The 27,324-nt window shown below is 39.1% G+C and overlaps 1 protein-coding gene across 6 annotated transcripts in view; it reads left to right on the top strand.

Moving 5' to 3' along the window:
- The window catches only part of PRDM6 (PR/SET domain 6), a 130,860-nt gene that overhangs the window by 66,933 nt on the left and 36,603 nt on the right, over positions 1-27,324 (top strand). For all 6 annotated transcript variants that reach the window (XM_072992419.2, XM_072992420.2, XM_072992416.2 and 3 more), the window contains exons 4-6: positions 10,312-10,439; positions 19,827-19,951; positions 22,058-22,400. In XM_072992419.2, coding sequence (XP_072848520.2) covers positions 10,312-10,439; positions 19,827-19,951; positions 22,058-22,400 — 596 coding nt within the window. The remainder of the gene's footprint in view (positions 1-10,311; positions 10,440-19,826; positions 19,952-22,057; positions 22,401-27,324) is intronic.

Raw genomic sequence — 27,324 nt, 5'->3', positions numbered from 1 at the left:
TCACATCAAATCTATAAATAACAGTGCTCTTGCATATGCTATAATGAAAACGGCACATTGTAAGATATTATTACTGTTGCCCTGTTTAGAGATCAGATCTAATATACCATTGATTCTGGTGAATTCTGTTCCTTTCTCTCTTTGGTTTTGGCAAGTACTCTAAGTGCTTTAGTGTCCACAGCGAAAAGCAGTTCATTTACACGAGTAATTAAAATAAAGTGATATTTCTTCGTTTATCCAGGTCACTTCCAGGAACTGGAAAGAATCCAAAAGTGCTCATTCCTGTTCTCATCACTCTAAGATAAATCACTGAATGGGAATTTCGATAGTGCCAGAATCTACTTAACAGTGATCTTTATTCATATGAGTAAATATAGAAGTGAAAGCAAAGAGAGACAGCTAGAGTTGAAAGAGAAATTGAAACAATTGTGTCTCATCTACCTCCAATAGATGGCAGAACACTATGTTGATGTGACCTATCCTTAATTTACAGTATACACAACTTGTGACAGAAGTTATTATAACTCTAAAAATTGCACTTAATAAATATGAGAAGATACAGGTTTTCTTGATTACTTAAACCTAAATGTTTATGCAAGCTTTCATGAGAAGTTTGTCTTAATTTAAACAGAACTAGGTCCTGCTGAACTGGAGCCATTTTTTTGATGTGGACTCAAGTGCAGATGAAACAGTCATAATAACATCCAAAAGCATTTCATTTGTAAATGAAGCCATTGTGGGCTTCATGGTTTCATTTCTGTACTCAGAACTAAAGGGAAGCTCTTTTTTCCCCAAGATAAAAGATACTTTTAAAAAGTCCACTTACGGCATGAAACATTCAGAACAGTTTCTAGCTTAGGTATTATATATATTTTAAACCCAACATGTACATTCACAGTAAAGGAAGATGTGTAAATATTTGTAGTACAGTCCATAGATATGAAGTATTACTTGTATTTTCCTTTTTTCTGTGTTGATGTTATATAATGATGTCGGACACATTGTGAGTATCGTTGCTGAGAAAAGGGGAAAAACACGGCCTGAAAGGTGGGCATCTAGCCAGGACACTGAAAAATGGCAAACATGTCACATTTTAACAGCTGGATGCAGAAATATTTCTCTTTAATTTGGAAGGATAAAATTTTTTTCACAGCAGGGCACTCTCAAAAGAGTCAAGATCAAAGAGGGTGGGTCTCTCTAGTCAAACATCATCTGGCTCCAGGATGGAACGAGATGAATGAACTGTCACACTTAAACCTCCCACCCCACTCTTTTGCCAAGTAAAAAGTAAAAAGGTTCAATGGCTTATTCTGATCACAGACCAGATCCTGATAATGAAAAGCTAATTCCCAAAGTCTTTCTCTGATCAGCTGACAAGGGATGTCTGCCGAAGACTCTGAATTGATTGATGGTCCACTTTGTATTGATGCTCTCTGCCACTCTTAAGAGATAAGTAAGAAAGGTTGAATAACTCTGGAGGGCTCCTGTGACTTGAGCATGTTCTGATCTAACATTCTAATCTTTACAAAAGCAAAAGCATCAACCTTAACCAAGTTTACATGATTTCTAAGCAATACCCGACCTAAATACAAACATAGTGAAGAGGGGGAGGGATCATTTCACACACCAGCACCACAGTGGGAGTATGGACTTTTCACTCATTTTAAAAACATTAGTCCTAAAAAATCCCACAACCTTTTATGTGTATTTAAAGGTTCGCTCTAAATGCAAACATCATCATGCTGATTTCTAGTCCTAAAATTTAATGAATGTGAAGAATTGCAACACTACGAACATTTATCAGTATGAAAATATGGCTCTAGCTTTTACAATCATTACTCATTGGTTTTATGGGGAATCTCAAGGATAGTTTATTATACATTTTATTACTTGAACTTTTAATCATCATCTTGGGAACTTGGCTTTCCATCCATTTCAAAATATTCAGGATGGTTTTCTTGTGTATGTGTGTTTGTTTGTTTTTAAAAAAAATAATGATTCATTTTGGAACATTCACTCACAAAAGACCTTCAGTGCATTTAAAGAAATCTAATTTAATTAGTCTGATATGTTTGCCTTTGATGACTTTTAAAAGAAAAGCTCCTTCAAAAAATCTTGGATTTAAAATGCTTTGAACTGTTAAAATCTCATCTTTGCTAGATATATGCCCCAAATTATTATGAAACAAAATTTACAGGCCAAATAATATAATTCATTATTTAAACGAGAGGTGGGTGAAGCTCTGCCTATGGCCTGTATGTGGCCTGAGGGATCTAAGTATAGGTCCAGCACTCCTGCCCTCCCACTATCCAGAATTTTTGTTTAAATTTAAATAAAATCTCCTTGTGCCCTCTGAGACTTTTTGAGCTAAATGTTCATGTCTCTCTGTCTCTGTCTCTGTCTCTGTCTCTGTCTCTCTCTCTCTCTCACACACACACACACACACACACACACACAGAGAGAGAGAGAGAGAGAGAGAGAGAGAGAGAGAGAGAGAGAGAGAGAGAGAGAGAGAGAGATTCTCTCAGTACCAGACCCCCCAGGAATATTTGTACTGTACATTAATAATGTATTTGTTGGCCACTAGAGGGCATGAGGGGGCTCTTTTGGTTTTGGTCCTCTTCCAAATCAGCACATAACTGGTACTGGACTGCTCAAGAGAGCAGTTCGACATCTCCATCCAGATACAGTATTGGTGGAGAAAAAAAATTTCTTTATTACCACCACCACTGAGTAGAGCTGACTTTCCACTGGCGTTTAGCCCATGTTTGATTGGACCTGGTCTGAGTTTCCCACCCCTCTCACTCTAGTCTCCATTCCACTAATGATCTTCACTCTCCATAGGAAAGGTGCTCAGAAAAAAGCTTGTCAGTTTGACACAAAAGGGCTGTATTTATAGTGTCTTTTAGTAAGGTTTGACATCTCTAGTACACAGTGTTTTGGAGAAGTGAAAACTGGGAAACCACTTTCACAGTTCCGTTACTGTGGCCATTCCAGTGACTCCTATACTTATTTACTGAATTTATATCCCACCTTTTGCTTAAAAGTGGATCTTGTGACAACTGACATTAAACTGAACAATGCATGCAAGTGAAACATGTAGAAGCTGAGCATATAGAAATTGGAAAATACATTCAAATCTAACACAATTAGATGAAAAATTTATTTATTTATTTATTTATTTATTGCATTTATATGCCGCCCATCTAGACATAGTCTACTCTGGGCGGCTCACAACTTAGAAGATAAAAACAATTTAAAATATACAGTTTTACATTAAAAAACAAAATGATATAAAATATAATATAATATAAATTTAGGATTTAAAACAATTTAAAATGCATTTGAATGGAAGAAGAGAGTTCCATACAATACAATGCCCCTTCCTTAGAACAGCTCTTGTGACCGGTATACGTACTGTATTACAGTCTTTGAGCTACCAAAACTAAACGGGAGCATCCTTTGCTGCTGAAACATTGTATTTCCTCAGTCAATGACCTGTGCAGTCTGTCAAAGCAGTGATAATAATAGAAGAGAGCACAGTGAAATATAGTATACAGTATCAGCTTTGCAGTAGATCGTCTAGATCAGGCTTGTCCAACCTTGGCCCTCCAGATGTTCTTAGACTACAGCTCCCAGAAGTCTTCACCACCACCTCTGCTGGCCAGGATTTCTGGGAGTTGAAGTCCAAGAACATCTGGAGGGCCAAGGTTGGACAAGACTGGTCTAGATATACTGTACTACTTGCAATGTAATCATCTGCATTACTACTCAGAAGTGAGTCCCATTGAGATCAGCAATGGATACAAGTTTTTATAGGTTTGCAGCCATACACTACACTCCTAAATCAAAGATGTTCTGGTTCTAAAGGTCTGAGATGGTCAAAAGCCTCTTCTGTCAGCAGAGAATGTTCTTGTGCCAACAGAAACCTTTTCTGCCAACCAGTCTCAAAAATCTGCCTCCAGAGGAGTGTGCCAGCAGAATTACTATGTTAGCTAAAATCTGTTGGTAGAAAAGCCAAAAAGCGGAATAGAGGATGATTGGAGCAAGTGGAAGCTGAGGTGTTTGTTCCAGATCCAAACCTCTTCCAGCCCTGGGACACAGCCACTCTGACAGCTCAAAGTTAGGACAGATGAAGGCAGTCCTAAATAATTTCCAACATCACTACACAAGGAAAGGTTTGTATTTTGTGTAGCTTTACCTGACCTAATGTTGGTTCAACTGGACCTCAGCCACTTACGTAGGTCAGTTAGGTTTTTGCTGTAACACTTTAACTTTAAAATTCATCCATGAGCTACAACTGACACGTTGTGGGAGAGCCATAACCATTTCCTTTGTCTTTGCTATCAAAATCTCATTGCCAAACCTGCCATTATTGGTCCCAGTAGTGGAAAGAAAGCTACCAGGACCCCATGTAATTTAAACAGGAGGGGTCAACACAGAGATTAACTCCCCAATGTTTTTTTCCCCTTAGGAATTTCCAAGGAAGTAGTCATGTTAGTCTGTTTCCACATTTTGGCAGAATTAAAGGAGAAGAAGAGAAAGAGAGAGCCAGAGGAAATGCAAAATATTGTAGGACATGAACAACTAGTAAATCTTTTTCAGTGTGAGGCTTCATCTGAAGAAGTGGATTTTGATCCACACCTTCTCTCTCTCTCTCTCTCTCTCTCTCGTAGTTTTTAGTTTTGTTATTGGAAGGTAAACACAAGTTGAATTTGCAAGTTTCATTGCTGAGGCATTTATCTCTGGGGAAATCACACTGTGGGAGAATAAGAGACTAATAACAGAAAATAAATATTTCCCTTAGCACCTAGTTTAATAGGGACATGGTGGCGCTGCAGGTTAAACCACAGAAGCCTCTGTGCTGCAAGGTCAGAAGACCAGCAGTCGTAATATCGAATCCACGCAACGGAGTGAGCTCCCGTCGCTTGTCCTAGCTTCTGCCAAAATAGCAGTTTGAAAGCATGCAAATGCAAGTAGATAAATAGGTACCACCTTGGTGGGAAGATAACGGTGTTCCATGTCTAGTTGCACTGGCCACATGACCACGGAAACTGTCTTCGGACAAAACACTGGCTCTAGGGCTTGGAGATGGGGATGAGCACCACGCCCTAGAGTTGGACACAACTGGACTAAATGTCAAGGGGAACCTTTAGCACCTAGTTTACTCTTAAAAGTAAATCCTACCATATTAAGCATATTAATATTAAGTTTGTGCAGGACTACAGTCTTAGTATATTATAATTTTATTTTTGAATTTTAATCTGGCTCAGATCAGAGTTTTAAAATTAAGTGGATTCTGAAGTTATACACCACTTGGCTGTAAAATAAAATATATCAGACTGCAGACTGTGTAATGCTGGTAGAACATAATGCCCTGCTGGTATACTTATGCGGGCTCCTGAGGAATGACAAAAACATGCAGTGGTGGCTGACTGTCTGGCATCAGCAAATGCAGTTGGAAGCTTCTGGCTCTCTCTTCCAGGCAATGTTCATTTTAGCTTGTAGAAGGTAGAACTGTGTCTTGGATACTGGAAAATTGCTAGTGCTGGGAGATATCAGATGCCTCCTCGCACAAGATTTGAAAAGGTGAGACCACCTGAGCGCCTGGAGATTTTCAAGCATAAGGTCACTGTTGGATCTAGCCAGTGTTTTTTAAATTTGAGTTAATTTTCTTAATTAATGGTTGAAAATATTTATTTTAAAGATTCTGATGATTCTTGGGAGATGCACACTTTATATTGGACATTTTGGTCAATTGGCTTTGTATACAGAAGTGCCTTCTGTAGTACAGATGCTACTATTGACAGATTGAAATCTAGCACTTTCAGCTTTTATATGTTTGTTTTTTAACCAGTTAACCTTACAGATTGTGTACAGATGACCTTACAATCAGTATAGATATTTATCTTAAAGCTGGTGACATTTGTTGCAATGCCATAAATTAAAATTCTATATTGAACAGGTAATATTAATAGTTCTATTGATACTAAAGAAAATATTTATGCCAGGGAACACCCTTGTCTCCTAATTCTTCTAATATAATTATTCAGGCATATAATTATTTAGTGAAGAAGAAACTGATGAAAAGGAGTAGTTGTTTTTTAAAATCTAATCGACAAAGTAGGCATTAGAATTCTATTCTAGCCTGTCAAATGCCTTTTTAGCGTCAAGAAAAAGGACAGCTCAAGAACTTTTACATATTTGAATATATTCAGCATGTTTAACATTGTACTTAATTTGACTTGATTTTCTTAATTAATGATTGAAAATATTTGTTAGAAAGATTCTGATTGTTCTTGGTATGAATCATTGATCTGACAGAATGTGTTTGCCAATCATGTTACGTAACACTGAAGCCAAGTTTTGGAGGCTTGTTGGATGCTCAACAAAAATGTAGCCAGCATAACTACCTGAAGGAAGGAGTTCCACAGATGAGATGCTTCTACTGCAAAAGTGTTGTCTCATATACCAACCAAACTTGCATCTCAGAGGGCTGGGACATGCAAGTGTGTCTCCACTCAGTACCTCACATTCTGGACAGATACATATGTGAGGTGGCATTCTTTTAGCATCCTGGCCCCTAAACCATTTATGGCTTTAAAGAAAACCAGAACATTGAATTCAGCTTGTGAGGAAATGGAAGTCAATGCAGTTCATTAAAAGACTGATTTAATATGCTTTCTAACGTGTACACAAGGCAACAATCTGAGCTTGTGTTTTGTCCTAGCTGTAGCTTTCGCAATCTTTAAAAGCCACATTTTACAGTGGCTGAACATGGGCTTAAATATTTTCTGCTGAAATAAATTTGGATTAATATGACTTTTAGTTTTGCTATGCTTTAGGGGGAGTGATATATGTTACATTGCAATAAAAAGCATGACATAGCCATCAGTTTATACACGTCCAGATGATACGTACCAGCAAAGAGAAATGGAGTTATTGAGTATATTATTATTATTATTATTATTATTATTATTATTATTATTATTATTATTATTATTATTATTATTATTATTATTATTATTATTATTATTATTATTATTATTATTATTAATTGTATTGATACCCCGCCTATCTAGTCATTTCGACCACTCTAGGCGGTTTACAACATAAAACATAACAAGTTCAAGAAAAAATTATAACAATTAATTAATTAAATATTTTGCAATGGGAAAAATACAAAATAAATCAAATAAAGAGAAAAAAGGAAAGAGGACAGGAATTAACTGGAAGGGAAGGCCTGCCTATACATCCACGTTTTTAGTTGGTTCTTAAAAGTACCCAGCGAGGGTGCAGCTTTTATATGTTATTAAAGCTGTGTTCTGTAATGTTTGCCAGATTTTTTTCTCCATGGAGCCAATTTTTAGATCACATCTCTCTATGAAAAGGCCTAGTCCTTGCCTTTATATGAATATAAAGCCAGCCAGACAAATAGGCTGAAAAATAGCTTCTATCCATGGGCTGTCAGACTTCTAAATGCCATATAACGCCATGACTAGACTTAATATAACAGATTCACAGTGCCAGTGCAACATGCAATATGTACAAAGCGGTGGAATAATGTGTGCACACACACACACACACATACACGTGTGTGTGTGTGTGTATGTGTGTGTGTGTGTGTGTGTGTGTGTAAATGTGTGTGTAAATGTGTGTGTAAATGTGTGTCTAGCCCCAGTACCTCTGGGGTTGGGGATTTGTTTATAAGGCTGGAGATGTATTCTGTGTCTGAATGTGTTCTGTGTTTTTGTGCTTTGTGTGGTTGTACCAATGGAGGCTCATTAAATTTCACTGCACACATGTTGTGTATTGACCATAAAGGTTGTTGTTGTTATTGTTGTTGTTGTTGTTGTTATTATTATTTTATGTTGTTACTTTTCTTTTTTAAAGAAATAATTCCTGAACTACCTTGCGTTACTTAGGTTACTTCTCTGAGAGAAAGGTGGCATTAAAATTAACTAGTTAATAATTAGTATCTTAAGTTTATTTAACAATGTTTAACATGTATCCAGTATGATGTAATCCAGTATCATATAAAGGCAAGGACTCAGTAGACTTGGTTTTGAACCCCACTTAGCCATGGAAACTCACTGGAGGTGGCAATGGAAAAAAAACACTCCTTAAATATCTCACATGCCTTGGGCTAGACTCAGTGATCCATAGGGCCCCTTCCAGCTCTGCATTTCTAAGATGCTGATACTGGTTATATAAAACCCTATTGCAGTTGTCAGAAGTCAGATGCACCTTGATGATGCATAAAAACATGTAATTATAAATCAGTTAAAGAACAAAAGAGAATCACTGACAGATTTTCATTTTAATGAACACTATTTAAAGAGTTTCCTAACATCCCCTAGAAAGCAGAAAGGAAGCTGAGTGAGAATACACAGATTTCCAAAGGTTCGTTAAGGCAGCTCCCTGCAGGGGTCCTGAATTCTGCAAACTATAGAGGGGCGGTGGTGGGGAGAAGGTCCTTCTGCCTGGTAAGTTGAGGGCAGAAGGAAGAGAAAGAGTAGGAAACGGCTGATGGAGCACTGAGGCAAAGAAAGGCCAGTCGGAAAGGAAGGAGGTAGGAAATAGTACTGGCATGAGGTGGGCACTAAAGTGTTTCTAATATGGACGTTTGTTAGTTTGTCCTACAAAACTTTAATTTTATTTGGTCAATGAGCCAAGAGTATGATGAGTAGCTTTTCAATGAGATTGCATATTGTAGACAATTCTGAAGAAATTAGTTGAATACACAGCTTTACTTTCTCTTTCTTCAGGGATAAATGCATGTCTTCCCTTCCAGTCAGATGCAATGAGCCCTGAAGAATACTTCCGGTTTGTTGTTTTTTTGCTTCACTCTTCTGTTTCTGATTCCTAAGGGAACCAGAAGTGTATGAAAAAAATATGAAAGTCACAAAAAGAAAGTATTAAACATTCACAACCCTCATAAAGATTTGATTCTTTAACCTTGGTTAAAAGAGCAAAACTCAGAAGAAAAGGTGCTAGTTAAAAATAAAGTACCTTTTAATCTGTGGCTTTCTTATCCCTATTAATAATTTATATATTTTAAGGACAATTGATCATAAATGAGTTCTTCTTTGAAAATAAAGAAACCCATGAACCTCAGAAGGATTTGAAAAGAGTTGTTTCCCAAACACTATCATTTATTTTAAACTATAGGCTATAGAAGCTATGAAGATAGTTATCTCCCATCAGGGAATGAACTTTATGGAAAAGGCAATAAAGTATTACAACTGGTGAGATAAAATAAGCAATAGGACCTTAGATCATTGCTTCATTTAACTCAGTAGTATCTACTCCTTACAATTCCCATAAATTCTCATAAGTACTAGGGATGGGATTTTTGGATTTTTTGGACGACAGACCCTGGAAATCTCTGTTTTAGGTTTTCTTTCTGTCACACAGATTCCTAAATGTGGTTCACCTGGAAGAAAGGCCTGAATTTGAGGCCTAGCTCTGTCTAGTTTTCTATTCAAGGGTAGTAATGGGGAGCTTGGGAGGACAGAGGTTTAGACAGACCTCAAATCCCCTTCCAGTTTAAGCCTTTCCCTGGATTCAATGAGTCTGTTCTAGTTGGGATGTGCAGTTGGATTTAGGGCTGTGATTGTCTTCCATGCAACCAGATGATAGAGCTGCTCACCTGCTATACTATAGGCTGTCAAGATTAATTTTGGATTTTCAGTACCCATGTTGTTTGTTACTGTGACATGTGTCTTGTTAGGTGTGGAGTGCTATAGGAGTGGCACATATCTCCTAGCTTGACGGTACGTATCCAGCATTCTGCAACTTTTGAAAAGGAGGGCTTGGAAACATGTTCTGTGGGAAACTTTTCATCAGTAAAAGGTTTTGGTGAAACAAAGAGAGAAAAAGAAAAAGGGCATTGAGTGAGAGACATAAAAAGGACCAAATACTCAGAAAATGCTGACCCTTGTCTAGCTTTTCCAGTGCAATTCATGCATCCGGATTTTTGTGCGTGTGCTTGTTTATATGTCAGTTCATTATTTAAGTCTGTCCTGTCAAAGTAGGTTAAATATTCTTTGGGAAATATGGTTGCATCTTTGATACACCCAAAGTATGTTAAATGTAGGAAAGATTGCCCTGATAAGAGAAGCACGACAAACTTCCATCACTAAAAATATTTTGTCATTTTTTCCATTTGGATTTCTAGGAGCTCTAATAAGCTGTGAAATCTCATTGCAATAAATTTCTGAAACAGGCACACACAAACACTGGCAAAGCAGTGAGAATGATTGTTGATGATTCATTCTAACTACTTGACCCCATGGCCTCTTTTTACAGATATATGACCAGGATGGGACACTACAGCACTTTATTGATGGCGGGGAACCCAGTAAGTCAAGTTGGATGAGATATATTCGATGCGCCAGGCACTGTGGGGAACAGAATCTAACTGTAGTCCAGTACAGGTAAAATGTGTTTCAATTTGTTCTCCAAATATCTTAAAACTATTTTCTGTGATAAAAGTTTCATAACGGAAATACTAGTCAGAAATCAGTGTATCATCAGTAAATAATTTGTGAATGGCATATTTCACTTTAGTGTGTCAGTAGCCTTATACAGTATAGGTGGCTGAAACTCCATTGTGTTATTAAAAATCTGATTTATGTAAACAGAGTGACTTTTAAAATCCTTTTGCGAAAAATAACATCTTATGATGTGCTTCTGTGAGCACAAGACATTGTACAATCAACCCTTGCACGACAGCTGCCAGCCATACACTGGTTGTGATTGGGGTGGGGGTTGCCTCCAAAGCTGGGGTGCGTTGGGTGTCTCTTTCCCCAGGCCACAAGCCAGTCCCTGCTGTTAGCACAGATTGTTGAACTGCTGGTTGGCATCCCAAAAGGTATTATTCTACATTCTCTTTGGTTTTTAAAACTGCTTTTAAAAACTGCCTTCCATTTTAAAAAAATCTGTTTTTAAAGAGGCTGCACAAGGGGATAACATGCTTGCACTAAATCCATGTTCTGCTAGAAAGAGTTCTAGCTCTTGTGCAACCAGTTGTGGGACAGTGCCACTGGAAGGATTTCTTTGGCTACTGTATTTCTGGATCTGTTCCATGTTACAGAGGACATGACAAAGAGCTGGCTTCTTTTATACAGAGTTCCGATTTAAACGTTAAAAATTAGAAGGCTATCGGACCAGTAATGCTGGATAAGAACAAGAGTTTATTTATGGTACAGCTTATACATGTATGCTTGGAAATTAGCAATACAGAAATACGCCACGCAGAATTCAATTGTATTTGTTAGTAGGTGAGTGCATGCAGACAGAGTTGAGAAAAGACCACATGAACCTCCCAACCACAATGGCCGTGTAATATATAGGACTCTAGTTGTACCATGTAATCCTGTCCTGAGTGTCTATTCAGATATGTGTTCCACTGATTTCAATAACACTTATGCCCACTTTAATGGGTATAAGATTCCAGCCGTAGCCTAGCATCCTGTTTCACACAGTAGTAAAGAGGTGCTTCCAGGAAGCTCATAAGCGAGTTCATGAGAGCATTAACTGTGGCCTACTTTTTGTCTCTTAGTAATTGCATCTTGACTCATCAGTGTCTATTTAGTTGTTGTGACTAATCCCCAACTGATGTACTCAGTATATTAATCTTAATTCCCTTTGAAAGCAGTCTAGGGTATGTTGTCTTCTACACTCTGCTATACACATAAATGTTTCCCACTTGCATTCCCAGAATGAATGGAGAGACAGCTGAACAATTACATGTGTGAGCTGTAGGACTCATGACAGATGTGTGGTTTTGCATGACCTCAGGATAGAGTGGTATCTTAGGGTGATGCCTCACTGTCTTAAGTATTTCAAAGAGTAGTATTTACAGTATTGTGTGGAAATTGAAAAAACAAAAGGGAACACACACTGTTCCTTCTTTCTCGTCTGCCTTGGTGTTGTGACCCTGTAAGGGGTTCTGAATAGATGGCTCCTCTGATCAGAAGTGAAGAAGTTAGTACAAAATAATTAATAGTTTAATTAACAGTTCAATGTTCAACGTCAATCTCAATAAGACCTCACTATCAGTTAGCTAAGAGAACAATGTGGTGTAGTGGATAGAGTTTTGGACTAAAACTCAGGATACTTGGGATCAAATCCCTGTTTAGCCATGGAAAGTGTGGTGAGAGGTGGGGGTGGCAATGGTAAACCAATCCTTGAGCATCTCACATACCTTGAGATTGCTACTACTAAGGTTGCCATAAGTGAACGTGTCATGACATCACACAAGGTTTCTGGACATTTCCCAGACTCTTTACTGCATGTTTCAAGAACACAAGTAAAGGGAATTAATGTGGGAAGCAGTCCCTGAAGGCTTTCGTAGAAGATTTGTTTGTTTGGCTGGCAGGCATGCATGGGTTTTCCCATGACAGTGCTGTGCACTTGGGAAAAATCACACCTCCTGGACTTGCTTCTTTGCTGCAGCTCTTCAAAACAGACTTAGGACCACAGACAGAAAAAAACAAGGACATTGCTTTCACAGCACTACAATACATGCTGTGCATCCTTCTTTCAAATGTTAGTGACACTTTGCTGATGCGAATCTTGTTGTAGAGTTTGGGATTTCTGGTAAAATTCATTATACAGTAAAAGTACAGTGGTGCCTCGCAAGACAAATTTAATTCGTTCCGCAGTTAATGTATTGCGAAAAATTCGTCTTGCGAAATGCATTTTCCCATAGGAATGCATTGAAATCTAATTAATGCATTCCAATGGTCAAGGGACATGGTGGTGCTGCGGGCTAAACCACAGAAGCCTGTGCTGCAGGGTCAAAAGACCAAGCAGTCATAAGATCGAATCCACGCGACGGAGTGAGCTCCCATCGCTTGTCCCAGCTCCCGCCAACCTAGCGGTTCGAAAGCATGCAAATGCAAGCAGATAAATAGGGACCACTTCGGTGGGAAGGTAACAGCGTTCCGTGTCTAAGTTGCACTGGCCATGTGGCCACAGAAGATTGTCTTCGGACAAACGCTGGCTCTATGGCTTGGAAACGGGGATGAGCATGAGTTGAACACGACTGGACAAAAATTGTCAAGGGTAAACTTTACCTTTACCTTTTGTGGGCAAAAAAGTCAGAACAAAGTCAAATTTGGTTTACAAAGGGTTTATTAAGTGCTCTTTAAAGCCATACATATTGTTCAGATGGTTTAAAAAAATTCAATCAAAAAACTAACTTTTTAAACATCATAGAAAAACATTTAAAAATCAGCAAACATGAGGCATGAACAAAAAACAGAAAACATTTGTCTTGCGAAGCATGGCCATAGGAACATTTGTCTTGCAAGTCATCAACCTCATTGCCAAAACCATTAGCCTTGTGAGTTTTTTGTCCTGCAAGGCATTTGTCTTGCGAGGCACCACTGTACAGTGATCCACAGAAGGAGATAGCTACGAGTTCCCCAGAGTTCACCCCTTTCTCATTAACTGATATTTAAAGTCTCAGCAATTCACTCTGAAACATTTTTGTAGGAGAAAGAATAAAAACATTTCTTTATTTAAAGTTGCATGAAATTACAGACTTGTTTGTGTTGCTTTCTTTCTGGACACATACTATAGAGCAGGGGTCCCCAGCCCCCGGTCCATGGCCCGGTGCCAGTCCATGGCCATGGCGGGACCGGGCCACGGAGACAGATCTCCTGCCCCCGCACTCACTCCCCTCCACTGGCATGCACAGGCCACCACCCACACCCACGGGTGCCCTGCTCCTCCGTGAGCACATCCTGCCCTCTGCAAGTGTGCCCCACCCCTTTGCGCACACACATGAGCACAATCCACCCCTCAGGGCATGCACACGAGCAGCCCCACGAACATGGGGGGTGCCCCCTGCTAATGGACCCCACCACCCCAACCGGTCCATGACTCAAAAGGTTGGGGACCATTGCTATAGAGCAACCAACCAAACAGATCAACAGCAAAAAAAACTGCCAGCAACCCAAGAAAGAAAGGGAAAGAGCACTTAGCAGAGAGGCATTGCTCTTTTCAAATTCAAAGGCTAGAAGGAATGGATGGTTAGTGGTGGATAGATATAAAATCACCTTAGCCCAGAAAAGTTCCTCCCATTCATACAAACTAGAGATAGCATGCAAGGCTGCAAATAAAACTTGGTGGGAAAATCAGAAACTATAACAGAAGATCAGCTCCATGATAGGGCCTGTCTGAAGAAAAGTAGACTTTCCAGCTAGTTAAAGATTAAAAAGTTAACAGAATTTGAATGGATATATAAAGTGTTTGAGCTTTTGTTTGCAGTCAACATAGCCTGGTAATGTACTACATAAATATATCAGACTCCAATGATAGATAAATGTTTTCTTTGTAAAATTACAAATAATAATTTGGCATTAGTGGATATTGCAGCAATATGAAGGGAAGGGCCACTTTAGCAAGCTCCAGGGTTTAAAAAAAATATTGGAGCATCAGGCTTTGATCTTATTTATTTTGATTAAAATAGTTTTACAGATGAAAAAGAAAAGGGAAAAATGTAGGGCTTTTTCATTAGGCACCTAGTGTCATAACAAGACAATGGTATGATTATATTATTTCAGGCTGAGCATCAGACTAGTCAACATGAATTCAAAAGGGGGGGAACCCTTGTCAATTTGTATCAGCAAAACTGTAATACCAACATTTTCATTTATACTTTTTAAAAAGAGGTCAAGTGTATTTGTGCTGAATGAACATAGTATGTTGTGTGTTCCACCACCAAAGAGTTTAGGTGGGTAGGAATAGAGTACAATTCTCCTCCCACAGAATATGGGTCTGTCCCCATCTTTGTTCAGTTTTAGATGTGAGATCATTTTTACTTTTAATGAATTTAATGCAGGGTCTTTGAAATAAATGATTTTGAGATATAACCAATCCAGTTGTTTAAATTAGGAACTAGCTTGTTAGGTAACTCTGCAAACTTTTGTGTTTTTAGCTTTTACTGTATCAGAGATCTTTGGAGACTAACAAAACAGTGGAAGAGCTCTGGGACAGCTGATACTGAGATGAATCCAATGCAGTTATTTCCGTTGTGGAATCAGTAGTATCTGTTCCAAATCTTGTGTTTCTAGCTCTTAATATTTTGAAGAAGTTTCAGGACAAAATAAAAGGGGTGTCCAGGGAAACTAGTTTAAAGATATACCGTATTTGCCAGCGTACAAGGCGACCGGCCATATAAGACGACCCCCCGAATAGGAAGAGCCTGGGCCGGCGGAGGCAGGAGGAAGAGGGGAAGCGGGGTGTGTGTGGCGGGTGAGCGAGCACGCTGGCTCAGCAGCGGGAGGGCGAAGAAGAGGGCAAGAGGCTGAGCGGGCGGTGGCAGGAGGAGGAGGAGGAGGAAGAGGAGAAACGGGTGGGTGGTGGGCGGCGGGCAAGCGAGCGCGCTGCTGGCTCAGCGGCGCGAGGCGGCGGGCAGCCCAGCGGCAGGCTCTGGCTGAGGGTGAGGAAGAGGGCAAGAGGCTGAGCGGGCGGCGGCAGGAAGAGGAGGAGGAGGAGGAAAAGGGAAGCGGGCGGGTGGCGGGCGAGCAAGCGCGCAGCTGGCTCAGCAGCACGGGGTGGCGGGCTCTGGCTGCTCAGGCATGGCAGGCTGTGCTTCCCTCCCTCCATCCAGACTGCCTGCCTGCCTGCCCGCCTTCCTCCCCGGCCAGAGCGGCCCCACGTCACTCACTCGGTGGCGGCTCCTTCCTGGCCCAAATGAAGTGCACCCGGCATACAAGACGACCCCCCCCACTTGGAGGCATCTTTTTTGGGCCCGAAAGGTTGTCTTGTACACCGTCAAATACAGTAACTCATCAAGTTTTTCAAATTAGGAAATCAGTAGTATCCATACGCAGTTTTGTGTTTCTAGCTCTTATTGGCTGAAATCCTATTGGCAGAACTATGCCTGTGGAAGGGTGATGACATCACAAGAAAGGGTAGATTTTAATTCCATTAAAAGACCCCCTCCCCCTTTTATCTGTGACTTATTTTATTTACAAACAATCCATTGTATGGAAGCTGTAGGAACTGTGGGACGGAAGTTGGAAGTCTTTCAGTGCTGAAAATTGCTGCTGCCAGATGATGTTACTGGCAGGGAGAGATTTTTGGTGGTTAAAGGTCTCCTTCTCCTACCCTACAGTGTTTGTGGCTTCCAAATTAAGTGGATTATCTAAAAGTTGGACAAGCCACAGGCAAGAAGGGAGAAGTCATTACTCTTAATCTCCCTCTGTTGGTGACATCATCGCCCTTCTACAAGCATAGTTATACCCACAATATTACAACTAGTGTTTCAGAGATCTTTCAGGAGCAACCAGTCAATCAATCTAAGGGCTCTATGGGAACTGATCTCAACCGGTACCCACCCAGTTATTTAAGCTCAAACATCTGTAGTAGCCATACAAAATATTATATTTCTAGTTCTCACCATTTGGAGATCTTTTAAGATAAACAAATATTCAGAAATATTTCTGGATGCTGCCCTTTTCACAGAGGGGACTTTGTAGATGAAAAGGTGCCTGTGTCCATAGGAGTATTGCAGCCGCAGGAAATCAGTGGATTGGGGTGTGCATATATTAGTCTGTGCAGATGAAAATCTCAAGCAAAATGTAGCCATGGGAAAGTCATTAAACATCTGTCAATATTAAGTGGATTTTACAACTCTCCTTTTCTTCTGTAGCTGTTTCTTAGAATTCTCTCTGTTGATCTGTTTTCGATTACTTCAGATCTTATTAAAATGAACTACAAAAACACACTTTTAAGAAAAATTGGCATCTATCACCAGGGACTTCATCCAAGTGTAAGAAAATAGAATAGTTGGACACTGAAAAACCGCCTAATTTTTATTGTACATGGACGTCCTCCTCACTGAAAGTCAGCTGGTTTAAATTCATTCTGTTATGATTTGTAATATCTAAATGGAATTTTCTTCAAAGCACTCTTGATTGATTGACCCTTCGCTGAACGTTTTGTTTTTATTTTGAAGCTGACAATAATGTTTGTTGGCATGTGTTCTGCTTCAACTGCGTTGGGACGCCACGAAAGCTATCTTTATGAGTCATCCAACCACAATACTAAATACATGTCAGCAAAGGAAATATTATCCGAAAGAGGAAAAATCCCTTTGATGTACTTCAACATGCAGAGATTTCTGCAAGTTTTGGAAGCTCTGTAGGCTTGTAGGGAATGGTGTATGCTTACGCTCCCCCCCCCCAACTTTTCTGGCCTACTCCAAGCCTCAGAGACCACCCATTGCTTGAAAACAGTTCAGTTCTTTCAGCAGCAAAGTGTGTCACTGGGTTTTAGCACATTCATTTGCTGAGCTGCTGTGTTTATGTTAGGTGAAGCCAAACAGAGAGATGAAAAGTTACAAGGGTGAAGTACAAAGCAGACTCTCTTTTTTTTTTCCCTCCCCCCCTCCCAAGCCAGTAGATATGGGTGATTTATAGCACTGCCCTGATTTTGATTTTTATGTAATGGTGGAAAGAATTAATAAAATGTGCAGCTTGGGTGGAAATAGATGGAGGGGTAGAGAAAGAGGGCAGGAAAGAGATGAAGGCAGGAGTTTTTGTCATATATTCATAGGATGTTGGGAAAAAGCATTCTGCTTAGCCAGCAGTGCCCTCCTGAGACAGGGTGGCAGTAAGTGAGGAAAATAACAAGATAAATGAAATTTTTGCAGCTGCTCGTAAAATATTGAGAATCTGCACTTTTTTATTGATCTTTATGATCCTATTGCCAAGAGCCACGTTGCGGTGACAAAATATGTTGACAAGTGCATATCTCACTGCCATGAAAAATGTGGCTGAGGATTCTCCTTGTGTCGGCAGTGTTATACAAGAAACAAATTGCACCACTACAGCCGATTCTTTACAAAGAGGTGAAATTTAAGGCCTACCAACCCTGTTCACTTTTATCTCAAACTTCAGGCTAATATTTGTAGCAATGCTTCACTCCAGAAACCAACTGAGAGTCAACCAAAAAAATAAATAAAAATCTATTTATGCCTACAATGAAATGATATATAAAAAAGCAGGCACTTCTTACTGCCTTAGCTGTATCATTCTGGTGGGTAATGTTTCAGCCAGAATGGAATGTTCATCTTGTGCTTATTGAATTGCTGCCCATCATGTATAAAGGTACTGTATTCTCCTTTTCTGTAACAGACCTAAGCCACCATCCACTTTCCAATGGCAAAATTTCTGATTTCATTTCCTAAATGCCTCATCTCCCACCGGTTTTATGTATGTGTGTCATTTTATTTCATTGTTGCTGAGTTCTACATTTCTGTCTAAGGAAATTTTGAATCTCAGTTCCATTATGAAATGTTAGATAAATAGAACTATAAATGAATAGGTACATTGATCTACTAATATTAATGACTTCTACAAATCAATAGGTATATGCGGCAATACCTCTCTCAGTATTCCATATTTACTAGGGCAGGGGGAAGGAATAATAATATTTACAAAGGTTTATACCAACTTACATTTTTAAAAGGCAAATAAAATAGATCACAATAACAAAAATGGCGTGATTCTATCATTTATGCTTGAGATAATGAAGAAGGCAAAGAAGAAACCCTAATTGAACTTGATGAAATTTACTTCAAAGGAAACATGCATAGACAAGACTGTCATTATCTTGATTCCACATAAATCTATATATTTTATTTACAGTTTTTACAGTAGGTCTATTGCGGTTAGCTCTAACTTTGGGAGATGTGAGGTGGTTTTAGGATAAAATCAGCGTGAAGAAATGTTGCCAGGTTGTTTGTAACATTCACAGGAACGTAGCTTCCTATTGAATCCGACTGGTGGCCTTCTATGGCTTGGTAGTGTTTGTAGTGACTAAGAACAGCTCTCCCGTGATTCAGATGAGCTTTTCCCAACTCTGCCTGAAAAAGAAGGGGAACTAGACTGAGCACTTTCTCCTTGCAAAGTATGTGATCTGACTCTGAGCTACAAACCTTCCCCATTGTGTCTAATAACAATACTAGATCAATCTTTTATCAGTTTCCTGCGTGATATACAACTCACTGATGTTTCTTGCCATGTTTGATTTTTGTAAAAAAAATTAAATTGCAGATCAAGAAAAAGATACGTCGTGAAGTGGTGTAATAATAATCAGGCAGAACAAACTTAAGTGGGCTCAGAGGGAGCAGATATGTGGATTGTGCTGGTCAGGGCAGAGCTACCCTGTGTTTCTACCTTATATATGGGAGGGTAGGGAGATTATTTCAAAAGAATTTTAAAAATGTATTTAAACAAGTTCTGACATGCCATTCCAGAGCTGATAGACTTGTTATTAGAAATCTTTAAACATGCTGGAAATTTAGGTTAACTTTTGCTTTGTTTGGTTATTCATAAGAGATCTGATTAGAATTCATTTATAGTTTATAGTATTTAGGAAGGGTCTTTCTTCCAAAACAACATTGACAACAAAAAGCAACTGTATGAAGCAATCTTCAGTTTTAAAAAGTGGACTACTGCTGAGGTGCAAAATGTCATTTGTTGTTGCTACCTTACATGCCAGACTCAAGTTCATTGCTGTCCTATTTTCTCCTTATATTGTTCTTTTCAATGAAGTTATAAAAATATCCTGTTGTGCATTCTCTGTTTTCCTTTTATGAAAAACTGGTATTAACTTAGTTAACCCTAAGAATGTTGTTGCAATGAAGAGAGCCTGGCTCAGTTAGAACCACTGGTTTTCAATGGAGAATAGCTTTTACCAGGTCATCCTACCCTGTTGTCTTATGTTGTTGAGGTAGATGCTCCTTTGGAGTTGTATCTCAGTCATTCATTTATTCTTCTTTCCTTCTTCATTATGTCCAGGTCAAACATATTCTATCGTGCTTGCATGGATATTCCCAGGGGGACAGAGTTGTTGGTGTGGTATAATGACAGCTACACATCTTTCTTTGGAATTCCTTTACAGTGTATTGCACAAGATGAGAACTGTAAGTGGAGTTTTATTTTCACCTACAAATAAATGTTCCTAATTTTTTGTTTAACATTTCATATTACTGTATATACTCGAGTATAAGCCGATCCGAATATAAGCCAAGGCACCCAGTTTTACCACAAAAAACTGGAAAAACCTATTGACTCGAGTATAAGCCAAGGGTGGAAAATGCAGCAGCTACTGGTAAATTTCAAAAATAAAAATAGATATCAATAAAATTACATTAATTGAGGCATCAGTAGGTTAAATGTTTTTGAAGATACTGCCCTTCTGAGCTGCAAGACACACTTCACTGCCTTTGGAGGGAGAACTCATACCGGATGCTGCGCTTATCTACTGCTGCGCAACAAGATGGAGGCAGACGGAGGATGGAGGAGGAAGGTGGGAGGAGGAAGTTGGGTACATAGAATATGCAGAAGGAGGAGGATGGGAGTGTCCTGGAAGCGGAAATGCAGTGTACTTAACCTGGGTCATCGGACCACCCACAGAGGCTGCAGGCACCCATAGATGAGTGGGGGAGTCTGGAGAACACCTGCACTGCAGGGGAGAACATGTAATTTTGACACTGACTCGAGTATAGGCTGAGGGGGTGCTTTTTCAGCAAAAAAACTGTGCTGAAAAACTAGGCTTATACTCGAGTATATACAGTAATTTAGTTTCTTGTATTTCTTAAAAATACAAATGAAAAGGAAATGCAGATTAAAAGGAAAACATCTAATTTGCATTTCACGAATATGACATTTCTACTGTAGATACCAAGGAAAATGTTTTTTTCACAGATCATATCATGAGTTAGATGTTGCTGCGTTACTCGTAAGGGAATAGCACTGCTCTGAAAATATAATGTCAAAATTGAAATCTGCAAATCTGAAAACTGAAAAGAATTCCATGAATTAAGATAATACATAAATACAAAGATTTTCATGAAAAACATGATCCTTCTTTCCACTGGATTGAGATTCTGGAGCAATATTATGGCAATAAATCTGCCTGGAGCTGAGTCTTGAAGCCTTCAGTGCATACCACACATGTTCTAATCCAGAGGGGGGAAATGTGAGGGCAAAAGTTGAACTACATCTCCCAGAATTCCACAGGAAGTATGGCAGCAGCTATGCTAGCTAGAGGATTTTGGGAGCTGCCATCAGAAAAGTAATGTCTCCAGACTTTATTCCAAATCTGGTTAAAAACTTGACATTAATCGAGATGGATGGCTAAGACTTTCAGTGGCACAGAAACTCTTAAAATAACAGCATTAAACTACATGATGCATGATTTTGTATCTAGAATTATTACTGATAATGTCCCTGAGCTCTATTGTTTTATCATTTAATTCCTAGGTTTTAAAAATACCTATTTTTCATATGTTATCTGAATGGGAACCATTTGTGTGACGTAAAAGTATTTAACAGAATAGGGTCTTGATCCATATGCTGTATATAGATACAGTACATATATGCAGCATCTTGGATTTTGCATTAAAGGCACCTGTGTAAGAACAGCCCCAGCTGTTATATTGACTTCTGCAGATATATGACTCTTAGCTGCACCGGAGCATCTCAGTGGAAACGTACATACATCCATGCTCATGATGTGGGTGAAACATCTGACATCATACCTATTACAATTGAACCTGTAAATAAATTTAAACACATGCAACTTAAACAACTCATATAGCTTCCTGGTTTATTCTGCTACCCCTGCCACTTTCTCAGTTCACAATACTTCAAGTATAGACCAGACCTAAGTTAACTGCTAGTCCATTTAATCTGCATCATCATGCATACGAGCCTGTAGCCTGTAGCTTGAGTGTTCCATGTACCCAGAGCCACTGTTGTGGCCTCCCTATAGCCCTCTAAACATTAATTGTAGCTTCATCCCCTCTACTCATCTGCCACCAAATTGTACACCTTTTCTTCTAGCAGCAATGCCTATTATAGGCATATAATAGGGGAGGCATATGAGAGATTGTCATACGAATTGCTCTTTATACGCTGGGGAACTGAGTAGGTTCTTTCCTTCCAACCTGTCTATTAAGAAGATATTAACCTATATGTTGCTTATGTCCCCGAAAACATTATGACATTTTTCCTTCTTTTCTTAGTGAATGTTCCTTCGACTGTAATGGAAGCCATGTCAAGGCAAGACACGCTCCAGCCGTTTAACAAAAGTAGCAAACTGCCTTCTGCCAGTCCGCAGCGGTCCATAGTATTTCCACAGACTCCTTGTAACAGGAATTTCTCTCTCCTGGATAAGTCGGGCTCTATTGAATCAGGATTTAACCAAATCAATGTAAAAAACCAGCGAGTCCTTGCAAGTCCTACATCAACAAGCCAATTAAATTCTGAGTTCAGTGACTGGCACCTTTGGAAATGCGGGCAGTGCTTTAAGACTTTCACCCAACGGATTCTTTTACAGATGCATGTTTGCACACAGAACCCTGACAGGTAAAAGAAAGAGCACTCTTTATTCCTCTATCTGCTGATAGCTAGTACCATTGCTTTCTGCTTTTATCATCCTGCTGCCCTTTTCAGCACCAGAGCATTATTAGGAGGAACTTATACAATGCAATTCATCTGCTGCTTGCTATACAGATAGATGGTTGCTATTGGTTGGGTTTATTATTTGTAAAACATTGGGTTATCTACACAAATAGATAAGAGAAAATGGCTAAGAATATAATCTTGCCCTGGTATACGTGATAGAAAGAAGAACAAAATAGAAGGAGAATATATGGATATTACAGATGAGAAGAAAGAGGTCAAGATAATTAAAAGTCATTCTATCTTTGAAAGATAATACAACTTGCTGCTCAGCAGCTGTCATAGTCATTTCAGGGTTCACCTATAGTGTGCAATGTGTATGAACTTAATTAAGTACTAAGAGGTAATGAATTGGAATTTTTTGCTTAGCACTATTTTTCTTCAGAGCATGCAAAGCCATAAATCGTGCAAAGCTGTCAAAAGGAAATACCTACTCTACCAGTGATGTGGAGGAAAACAGATGCCACTTATTCAATAAACTAATATCCACACAGAAGAAAAATGTTGACTAGATACCTCAGAGTCAAAGTTGGTTTGAAAGTTTGTCAATACAGAATTTTATGGCCATGAACTAAGGACGGATTTAGCTGAACAAGTGAATTAAAATTTCAGGTACTCTGACCAGTGCCCTAGTAGAGATAATGGAACTATTATTTATGAATCAAGTCAGGTTTATTTGACAACGTTGATAGCTGGTAGGACAAAAGACAAAAATCAGATTAATAAAAGTATTGCCTTCTTTGAGGGGGGTGTCTCCTTGAGCGGGAGGGAGATGCTTTCATAAAACAACTTACGCTCCTAAAATAATCATTTGAGGTACAGTACATGCTGTTTTGTGAAACTGGATGTTAGTGGAATGGAATTCTGGAAAATATTAGGGCAAAATGTGGCAAATGAATTTCATCACTCCACTCCACTCCACACAAGGATAGCTTAAGGAAAAGTGATTTACTGAGTGGCTGTGACAAGTTGACTGTGATCTCTAAATGCAGGACTCTGGCAAAAGTTTAATTTTTTTCAGACCCTTTTCAAGGCAGATCATACTGTGTATGAGAAGAAATTAAGTCTGGAGCCTCTGTGTATTTCCAACAATATAACATCCAAAATATCTAGAAGCTTGGTGGAATCTGATGTACACAGGAAGTTAATTGGATTGTTGTCTTCCTGTTCACTTCAATGGAGAGGATAATTCTGTGTATTTGATACCGAGTTCTCCAATGAAGGAAATGAGACGCCTTTTCAGGATATAAGGAACTCTATGTATGCATCAGATCCCACCATGCTGTACTCATCCTACTTTGTTAAAAGATGCAAAGTACTGAAATGAACCCATGTTTAAAATGTCAGAGATGAAAGATACTGAGAGATTTAGAAATACCATGAGCAGGTCCTACAGCTTTACATTTGGTAATAACGTGATTAATATTATAGCCAATTCCCTTGCTATCTGCTTCTTCTCTGCCATAATACACATATTGCAGCCTTCATTTTTATAAGACAAGTCAGAGTTAGTCATTTTTGGAGTACACCCATCAATATCAGTGGGATTTACATGAGTTTAAACTAACTGGATTCACTATATTCAATGGGATATTCAATGGGATCTTAATATGTGCTCACCAATGCTGTGAGCTATATTCAGACAATAATGAATGAAAATACAGTGGTGCCTCGCTTAACAACGATAATCCGTTCCTGGAAAATCGCCGTTAAGCGAAAACATTGTAAAGCGAAATTTAAAACCCAATTGAAACGCATTGAAACCCGTTCAATGCGTTCCAATGGGGTAAAAACTCACCGTCCAGTGAAGATCCTCCATACGGCGGCCATTTTCGCTGCCTGTATAGCAAGGAATCCATCCCTAAACACAGTGGGGAGCCATTTTAATTACCTGGTGGCCATTTTGAAACCGCTGATCAGCTGTTAGAAAAACATCATTTTGCAAAGAATCGGTTCCCAAAGCAGGGAACCGATCATCGCAAAGTGAAATCCCCCCATTTAGACCATTGTTTGCGATTGCAGTTGTGATCGCAAAAAGATTGTCGTAAAGTGGATTCGTCGTAATGCGGGGCAATCGTTAAGTGAGGCACCACTGTATGAGGATAATAGATATGACTCTGTGTTCTGACTGAAATGGAATTTTAAAAACCATGCCAGCCAGCTGTTTCTTTAATTATTATTATTATTATTATTATTATTATTATTATTATTATTATTATTATTATTATTATTATTATTATTATTATTATTATTATTATTATTATTGAAAACCCCTCATTATTCCTCACCTTCTCTTTGCCATAATCCAGCACTCTTTTGAGGGGGAAAATCAATTCATAATTTAAAAACAAACACAAAAATGTGGCAAATTTTATTTAAAAATAAGTGCAAACTTTCTTGAGAAAGCCTAAATTCTAGTAATGCCACCACAGAAATTTGTTTTAAACCAGGGCTTCTAAAATGAACATCTCACACACTTCTTAAATTTCACTTTGCCTCCTCTGGGGGGCACAACTTCCAGTTTGGGAAGCAATGAACTTGGATGGAACCAGAAGTGGAACATAGTACATGACTCAATTACCCAGCCTCTTCTGTGAAGAATCTTGTTTGTTTGTGCTATAGAAGCTCCTAAACATTTATAGTTTACACATACATGCAATCTAGATGAATTGTACTATTTTTCTATCCTCTTTCTCCATTCTGTGCCATTTCCCTTCCCTTCCTTCTTTTAATCCTCCCCATACCTTTTTTATGTGGTATTGTAGATGTTCTGGATATCGCGGAGAAAACTAAAAAGAAAGTGCAAATTGTTTCCCCCTAATAAAATGCAATCCTCCTTTCCAATAAAATTCACAGCTTTCCCAGTTTAACAGTTGACTCCTTGCTTAGGAGAGAAATCACAGCATCATAATATAATGGAGTTGGAAGGGACTTTTAAGGCCATCAAGTCAGGTTGCTCAATACAGGGATCCAAAGCACAGCAGATCTGACAAATAGCTGTCTAATTTTCTCTTGAATGTCTCCAGTACTGGAGTGCTCACCATCTCCCAAGGTAATTGGTTCCATTGTCATACTTCTGTAACAGTTTGGAAGTTTTTTTTCCAGATATTCATCCGAAATCTGGTTTCTTGTAGCTTGAGCCCGTTATTACATGTCCTGAATTCGAAAACAGATCCTGTCCCTCCTTTGTATGACAGTCTTTCAAGTATTTGAAAACTGCTACTGCATCTTCCTCCAGTCTTCTCTTCTGAGGGCTAAACATGCCCAGTTCTTCCAGTCTTTCCTCAGAGGGTTTGGTTTCAAGTCCCCTGATCATCCTTTTTAAACCTCCTCTGAACTTGTTCCAGCTTGTCGGCATCCTTCTTAAAGTGTGATGTCCAGAATTTGACAAAACTTGACTACTGATAATGAGGCCTAACCAGTACCAAACAGAGGGGAACTAATACTTCACAGACTTTCAAATAAAAACAAAAGGAAAAATAAAAAATAAAGAAGACAAAAACATTGTGGCACCTTAAAGACTTACTGTATATTAATGTGAGCTTTCATGGACAAGTGAGGAAGTGAGGAAGTTACTTCCTCAGCTGACTTGTCCATGGAAGTTCTCATTAAAATATAGCAGTTAGTCTTTAAGATACCACAACATTTTTGTCTTTATTCTTTCCTTTTGTTTCTGTCTGATATGCTAGCACAGACTAACACAGCTACCTATCCACAGAATTTGGAGATTATACTTCTGTTTGTTATTGTTTAGTTGTTAAGTCATGTCCAACTCTTCGTGACCCCCATGGACCAGAGCACGCCAGGCCCTTCTGTCTTCCACTCCCTCCCGGAGTTGGGTCAAATTCATGTTGGTAGCTTCGATGACACTGTCCATCCATCTCGTCCTCTGTCGTCCCCTTCTCCTCTTGCCTTCACACTTTCCCAACATCAGGGTCTTTTCCAGGGAGTCTTCTCATGAGATGGCCAACGTATTGGAGCCTCAGCTTCAGGATCTGTCCTTCCAGTGAGCACCCAGGGTTGATTTCCTTTAGAATGGATAGGTTTGTTCTCCTTGCAGTCCAGGGGACTCTCAAGAATCTCCTCCAGCACCACAATTCAAAAGCATCAATTCTTCAGCAGTCAGCCTTCTTTATGGTCCAGCTCTCACTTCTGTACATCACTACTGGAAAAACCATAGCTTTGACTATGCAGACCTTTGTCAGCAGGGTGAGTTCTCTTCTTTTTAAGATGCTATCTAGGTTTGTCATCGCTTTCCTCGCAAGAAGCAGACGTCTTTTAATTTCATGGCTGCCGTCACCATCTGCAGGCTTAAATTGCATTTGTCTTGTTTGCAACCACATCAAACTATTGACTCATATTCGGCTTGTGGTCTAACATTTTCAAGGTTCTTCTTGCTCCTAGTATTAATGAGCCTAATATTCCCCCATCTTGTAATTATACATTTGTTCCCCTCCACCTCCACTGTAGACTGTTAAATTTTATTTTGTTGTTTTCAGCCAGTGCTGCAACCTATCAAAATCTTTTTGAATTTTGTTTCTGTCTTCCCGAGTATTAGCTATCTCACCCAATTTTGTGTCATCCACAAATTTGATAAACATTCTGTGCACCCCCTCATCCAAATCATTAATAAAAATGTATAAGAGCACCAGGTCCAGGACTGAGCCTTTTGGTACCCCACTCGTTACTTCCTTCCAGTTTGAGAAGGAGCAATTGATAAGCACTCTCTGAGTACAATTCTGTAACCAACTGTGTATTCACTTGACAGTTCTTCTTTCCAGTCCACACCTAGTTAGCTTGATAATCAGAATATCATGGGACACTTTAT

Source organism: Pogona vitticeps, chromosome 2, assembly GCF_051106095.1.
Source record: "Pogona vitticeps strain Pit_001003342236 chromosome 2, PviZW2.1, whole genome shotgun sequence".
Lineage (NCBI taxonomy): Eukaryota > Metazoa > Chordata > Lepidosauria > Squamata > Agamidae > Pogona > Pogona vitticeps.
The sequence above is the reverse complement of the archived record's forward strand: the minus strand, read 5'-3'. Positions and strand labels throughout refer to the sequence as shown.